Here is a 7,381-nt window from a genome sequence, read left to right as displayed (position 1 = left end):
TCACACCACATTTCCAGTTACAAACAATAAGATAATGTCGCAAATATATTAATTTTGGAACGACACCCCATTTCCAGTTACAAACAATAAGACAATGTCGCAAATATATTAATTTTGGCACGACACCCCATTTCCAGTTACAAACAATACGGACAGTGACTACTGTACACATCACATGATTTTGTTGATTTTGTTGACAACAGTTCTGAGGAAAAAACTGACATATGATGCGGGAGGCAGACACCTACGGTGTGATCACCACAAACAAATGCGCAACCTGTTGCTGTCGAGCCCTTGGACCCATCAGTAAATATTTGTAATGAGTTCACATATTGTGAGATCCGTTCCAACGCATAGCTGAGGAACTCTCGTGAAGTGTCATTTTTATGATGCTGACAAAGTTCCAAATCACACTTCACTCAGACGTCTCCAAGGAGCTGGGTCCCGAAAAGTGTGCGGGGTAAGGTCATCCAGCGTAATATCCGCCTCGTCCAGCCAGTACCGGACGCGCAGACACATCGGCCGCGCTGACGTGGGTCGCCCCCTCAAGAAAGAACGGATTAACGTCTGAGAGAAGATGAACTCAAAGGTTGGGTGATCAAGAAATTGTGAAATCTTTGTAGCGTAATTCAAAGCAAGTCGTTGTCTCGTAAGAGGCAAAGGCGGTTCATTCGCTTAAACCAGCAAGTTTCTTGTTCAAGTCGAACGAAACGCCCCAGTGGCTATACGAACACATGTATGGTGGATTGTGTCCAAAACCTGCTTCGAAGATGTAGGAGCACTGTCGTAGACAGGGACATAATCGATGACTGATCGCATTGAAGCCCCATACAAGTTCAACAGGGTGCGTCCATCGGCTCCAAAGGTCATACGAAACATTACTTTCGTGAGGTTCATGTCCTTAAGACACTTAGACTTAATCGTCCTGAAGTGTTGCTTAAACGTAAGCCGGCGGTCAGAGGTAGGGCCTAGAAAACAGATTTCGTTACACACTGGAATAGCGGCATTGTAAAGTCGCAACTCCGGGTCTCTACAGCCTCTAATCCGTGAGCAAAAGTGCATGCACTTAGTATTGGTGGTCGAAAATTCAAAGCCATTCTTTAGGCTCCACTCAGTCGAATCAGGCATAAGTGAGGCTGCCTCTCTGCAGACGTTGCTGTGGATGCTGCACACCAGATGGTAAAGTCGTCCACAAACAGTGACCGACTGATGGTAGGTGGCAGACAGTCGGGGATATCATTGATCATAGGCGCAAGCAGGGTTACGATAAGGACGCTCCCTTGAGGAACACCGTTCTCTTGTCCATAACGATCAGATAGCACGCCACCCACTCGGACGCGAAAAAATCGACGACGTAAAAAGTTTTCAATGAAGGGTGCCATGTGACCTCGGAGTCCACACTTGTGTTCTTTGCTTAGAATGCCATGGCGCCAGGCGGTATCATAAGCCCCCTCAACACCAAAGAAGATGGCTATCGTGTGACGTCTTTGTTTAAAAGAGTGTCGTTTAGCTGTCTAAAATCGGTACATTGACCACTTACCTACAGGTAAGTGGTCAATGGTGCGTCAGTTCTTCCGAAACCCGCATTGCACTTTGGAAAGACAGCCGTGAGTTTCAAGATACCACATGAGACGACCACTCACCATCCTTTCTAGCACCTTGCATAGGGCTGAAGTCAGCGAAATTGGGCGGTAGTGCAGTGGGTCGGAACCATCCTTTCCGGCCTTCTGCATCGGGACTATAATGGCCTCCCGCCACGACTCCGGAAAGTCACCATGCAATAATATGTAGTTGAAAAGTTCAAGCAGAGCATGGAGAGACTCCCTTTTGTGATTTAGCATATCATTGTGGACTTTATCCAATTCAGGTGATACACTCTTAGCTCTCTTAAGAGCAGTGCAGAGTTCCATGACAGTGAATGGTTGTACTCATAAATCTCCGAGTCACGAATTCTAAAACTGATTGACGTCTTCTCACTTTGTTCCTTGCAACGAATAAAGCGTGTGTGGTATGTTCCATGTCGGCACCTTTCTGCAAATGCGAGACCTATTTTGTTGGAAACTTGCTGTGTGTTCAATATCGTGGTTCCCGCCACTTTCAACAACAGAACTGCAGCAGAAACATTCCTACCGGAAATGCGACTAACTCGCTGCCACACCGCACTACGTGGGGTGCGACGATTTAACCATTTACATATTCCCTCCATGATGCACACTTTGCCTCGCGTATTGTGCGTTTCGCCAATGCTGGCCTTTTTAAAAGCGATGAGGTTGTTGGTCGTTGCAGAACGCTTAAAAATCTTGAATGCCTGTTTCCGCTAATTGCCGCCATGCAGTCCTCTGACCACCAGGGGACAGGGATCCTGCGCGGCTCAGGTGATGTCAAAGGAATGCAAGACCTTGCAGTGTCGACAATTGTGGATGTCTCTTGATGCGTAAGAGGTGTTGCATTGTCCTCCTCGGTCGGCTGCATTCTAATATGACACTCGCCGGTAAACCTTTGCCAGTTAGCACATCGCAGCTTCCAGCAGGAAGGCCACCTGCCTGGGTGTCCAGCATTCATCCCAAGCCATATTGGGAAATGGTCGCTCTCGCACGTGGTGCTCTCAACGACCCAAGGCAACCGACAGAAAAGGGACGAAGAGCAGATAGAAAGATCTATGGCTGAAGTGGTGCTGGACGGCAGAGATATATGGATATGCCGGCCGGTGTTAACAACACAAAGATTATTTGAATTCAGCAAACGTTCGAGGTGTCGGCCTCGGCGGCTTGCGTGACTGCACGAAGGGCTATGGGAGTTGAAGTCACCTAGCAGCAAGAGCGGCGATGGAAGCTGATCGAAGATAGACTGCAATATCGGATCCGGTACTTCCTCAGCGGGAGAGAGGTGGATAGAACAGTCACCCTCAACGACCCAAGGTGGACGACGGCAGCAACACCTTGAAGGTCAGTGTTAAGACTCACAGGAGAACACGGTATACTGTGATGAACTAAAACCACCACCCCACCATGGGCGATCGTGTCAGTTCTCACGTCCTTCCGAAAGATGCTGTAACATTCGATGTCAAGGTGAGTGTCATTAGATACCTTTGTTTCTTGTAAGCATGCCACAACCGGGTTACGATTAGATAAGAGTGTATGTAGGTCCGACATGCTGGCCCTCAAGCCACGCATGTTCCATTGTAAAAACGTCAGTGGTATGCTAGATATGCTTGTATGTGGGGTGTACGGTTTAGATCCATCGGTATAGCTCACATGTGCTTTAAACGTTCACCTACGATTTCGCACCAAACAAATCTCCCTGGCAACGCTCTTCTTCAGTGAAGCTAACCCGGACCCTTGGCCAGGCTTTGGGATTTCCACCCTCCGTAGGCGGCGTCGGCCAAGGAGGGACACGCTTTGTTGCACGACCTGCTGCCAGGGACTGCTGGTTGGCTTAACCCGAAACCCCGTCTTCACGTGGAGGAATGGGAGGCGGACCCATTGACCCTCCCGGCGAATGGGGCGGAGTCGACAGCGGGAGCCGACCCGGTCCGCGGTGCACAAGCCGACCCGGCGGCGCGCCCTGCAGGTCCAAGGTCCAGAGAACCCGGACGAACAACGGTTTCAGAAGGGCAGGTCCAGGAGGGAGTGACGACTGGGGGATGCCGAACCTTGTCCGGCTCCCGTAAGCCGAGAGGACCGGCGCTCCCGGCAGGGCCACTAGCTGAGAACCCAGAAGGGGTCAGCTCTCGTAGCGCCCCTGTGCCAGCGACGACAGATCCCGTCGTAGCTGGTATGGATGGAGGGGAGATGGACCCCGGGAGGGCGTGTCTTCAGCACGGGCTGGGCTGGGATGCGATGATGGGGGGGGGGGGGGGGCGAAGTCCACGGCCTCGCTGGAAAGCGATCCATCCCCCCGTTCCCGGGTCGCACCCCAGTCCCAGGTTCTCTGGCAGCTCCACCAGGGAGTCCAACCACGTAGGTTGAGCTTCTCTAGCGACGCCCAATGCCACAGGTGGATCCTTTTTCGGAGGATCCCACTTCCGGGACGACGGGGCAGCAGGTCCAGTTGATACAAGTGTGCTTAGAATCAGCTGTACAAACTCGCCTACAGCCATGCTTTTGAAATTATCAAGTCCACTCAGTTTCAATACTTCGTTGGTTGCGGGTGTTACTTCTGCAAAATGTATTGCCGGTCTAATAAGGGCGTCTTTGTATGTCCTTGTGGTGGTCGCATCGTTGTGCCGGCGTTGGGCCTCCCGATACGAGACGCCTTCCTTCACTTCGATGTTCAGGACAGCTTTCTCTGACAGGGACTGACAGCTATGATATGACACCACATGACCCTGACCCCAGTTGACGCATTTAACTGTTTCTGATTTACACTAGTGTTGGTGACCTATTTCTGCACGCCTTCCGCATCTTACTTCTTGCCAGCACTTGTCCGTGAAGTGACCATACGTCTGGCATCGATAGCACCGGACTGGATCGGGTTCATAGACCCTAACGGGGACCGACTGATATCCGACACGGACCCTATCGGGCACTCTCGCACAGCAAAATGTCGGGATAATGGAATCAGCATCTGTCAGCTCTCCTCTCTCTCCCCTCTTGATACGCATCACCGCCGTCACCCCTTCCTCACACAAGCCCTCAGCAACATCCTCATCACTAACACCGCGATGGTCCCGGCAAGTAATCACACCCTTGGAGTAGTTGTTAGAGGGGTGAGGGTGCACCGATACGGGCGCCCTAACCTATCCCTGTCCTCATACTTTGTAGACTAGTGTGGTCGTCTTTAGCATGCGCTGGATCTCGCGTTCGTCTGTTAAATGCACTTCTATGCCTCCATCCGTATATGAAAGCACATCATTGGGTGTCCCGATCTTTGAAAATGCTTGCTGGCGCTGAAATGGGCTTAGTCGGAGCGGTACTGTTCTTCCTTGGTCATTTACCTTGGCGGATCTTACCACCAGAAATTTGGGCAGTGGCACGGGACGACGGTCGGAGTTTGGGGGTTGGTTGAAGGTATAGTATCCAAAGTATATGTTTATGTCCGGCGCGCTGATTCCCCGCCCACCATGAAGCACAAGACAGAGACGGTCCACTTCAAAGAGAGGAGCCGCCAGGGCCACCAGCACGCTATACGCAGACCAGTGTGCCAAAAGAGTTGCTGCGAGAGCCGCCGGGCACGAGTCTGCGGGCGCCAGTGCCTCGGTTCGCAGGGGCTAACCAGGCGCCCTGGTAACAAACCGAGGTACGGCCCTTGATGGTGTCAGGAGGCAGACACTGCACCCGGCAGCTCCCCCCTCATCACCCATCACATGGCCTGCTTGCCTCCAAGCCAGTGTCACGAAAACACGACGCCTGACCAGCCGATTTCCTCGTGTGGAGACTTCACGAGGCATCCGCAGGATCACAAATTCGGGCCAAAGCCACGTGTTGGTAAGCTGCCCCGACTGACCCGCAGTGCAACTCCCTCAGTGACCCGGATCCCTTCATCGTTACCTGCGGATCCAACGGGGTACGGCGAGACCCAGATAAGACTGAAAAGCTGGGGCCGAGGGATTGCTAGTCCCTACACTGAACGAGTCAGAGCCCTTGCGGGAGGCACATTTCGTCTGGCCCCCTCCCCTTTGGCCGGAAGGGGCGCTTTACAAGCCTCCCCAACCGCCCGCAGGATCCATGGGGCACGCAATCCTCCCCCCCCCCCCCCCACACACACACCACGGAAAGGTGGGACTACAGCACTGCGCGCAGCGATGGGTCGACAATGAAGTATTGACAAAATCGTTGTCAACAACAAAGCAGCAACAGCAGTAGCACAGCATATCGTGTTTTGATATTAATCATCTGCCGTAAAAGCTGGCGATCACTATGTTGCGCATGTCAAACTGTCCACGAAGGCTTTTCTTACGGCCAGCACCAAGACAAAAAAATCCACAAATAACCCACCCGCTAATCCGCCCCCCCCCCCCCTCCCCCCGACACAGCCCCCGCGACGGGAATGGCCGGTTGGCGTCAGCTTTCGTGTGTTTCGAGGTATTCCTTAGGTCTGGCTGCCATATGCTACCAGGTTTTGCTGTCGTTTCAAACCCATTTCATGACGCCATCACACAACGACGTAACGGGCCCCACTTTTATATACTTCGAAATTTTGCATCTTTGCATCATTTTTGGACTTAGAAAGCTTACCAATAGCTACAAGTAAGCATTTCCCATCATGTGATGCCTAACTCAATATCTTCAAATTTGGAACATTCCCTTTAAAGAAAAGACAAGCTCACCTTCTGTTGCCACGTTGCTCCATCTGAGCAATGCGAAGGAGATCTTCCAAGAAGTTTTCCCGTGTGATGACCATGCCCTGCGCTGCACACTGCTGTAGCCATGCCACCATGTGCTGCTGCTCTGCATCTGAGAAGAGTGGTCCATTGCGACCAGCCTTGCGCTGAGTGCCCAAGTGGTGGGTTGTTTCAGATACCATTTGTTGCTCATCTGAGTCCACTCCTGTGCTGGAGTTCAATCTACATAATGGGTGAGGTCTCATCTTGTGCAGCTAAATACTGGCTGTCCTCCATCAACAGGCAGGCATCTGAAAATGGATAAGGATAGTGCCCATGATGTTATATATTCTTGATACACATGCCTCTCAAATAGTAATATTTCATGTTATAACCTACACTAATCCTGATTCACAGATCCAAGCATGTCCAACTTCCAGCCAGAATATGGCTGCATCATGCATCAGGGAGGAAAAACAGCAAGACTAATGCTGAAAACTGCTGATGTTAAGAAATATGGCTGCGTACAAGAGACAGCATACTTAATCCAAGACTGAAAACTGTACTTTACAAGCAAAAACATATGCTTGTCAAGTGTTTTTTAAGTTCCTCAGCTGAGAGTAGAACTGTGAGCCGCAACTGATGCATGATAGTCAAATTGCAAAACAGCATGCCACACAAAACATTTTCAACAGCAACATTACAGCACACATTTCAGAACATGTATGCCCATCGCTCAGAGCTCGTCACATAATCACCATTGACTTCACCACAGAGCTGGTATTTTGGGGAATTATAATCCTGCTGAGGTAATTTCATGCTGAATTGTAAGGACATCCCAATACACACAGCTCCAATAAGAAAAATCCACTCAATTTGGCCTAGCTTCAGTTTCGTACATTTCAGTAGAAAATGGATTGCACACATGCCATAGAAGTCAACTCCCATAGCATACACAACTGGGCACAGTGGAAGAATATATTTGCAGACAAGCAAACATGTGTCCAGGCAGCCTTATGTATGGGGGAAATAATCAATGCAGCAGACACAATATGCAGCATGAAAAAATACGGACAGCTTGATGCACATCTCTCGTGAATTAAGTCTTTCCATTCTCCT

General features: G+C 50.6%; 1 protein-coding gene across 1 annotated transcript in view; it reads right to left on the bottom strand.

Annotated features, from left to right (window-relative positions):
- Positions 1–6,344, bottom strand: part of LOC119109415 (uncharacterized) — an 11,259-nt gene extending 4,915 nt beyond the window's left edge. The window contains exon 1 of the mRNA XM_037233030.1: positions 6,269–6,344. Coding sequence (XP_037088925.1) covers positions 6,269–6,342 — 74 coding nt within the window. The 5' untranslated portion in view covers positions 6,343–6,344. The remainder of the gene's footprint in view (positions 1–6,268) is intronic.
- Between the last annotated feature and the right edge of the window lie 1,037 nt (positions 6,345–7,381).

The sequence above is a fragment of the Pollicipes pollicipes genome, unplaced genomic scaffold (assembly GCF_011947565.3).
Source record: "Pollicipes pollicipes isolate AB1234 unplaced genomic scaffold, Ppol_2.1 Scaffold_7231;HRSCAF=8579_pilon_pilon_pilon, whole genome shotgun sequence".
Classification (NCBI taxonomy): domain Eukaryota; kingdom Metazoa; phylum Arthropoda; class Thecostraca; order Pollicipedomorpha; family Pollicipedidae; genus Pollicipes; species Pollicipes pollicipes.
Note: the sequence above shows the minus strand (reverse complement) of the source record. Positions and strands in the feature narration are given on the sequence as shown.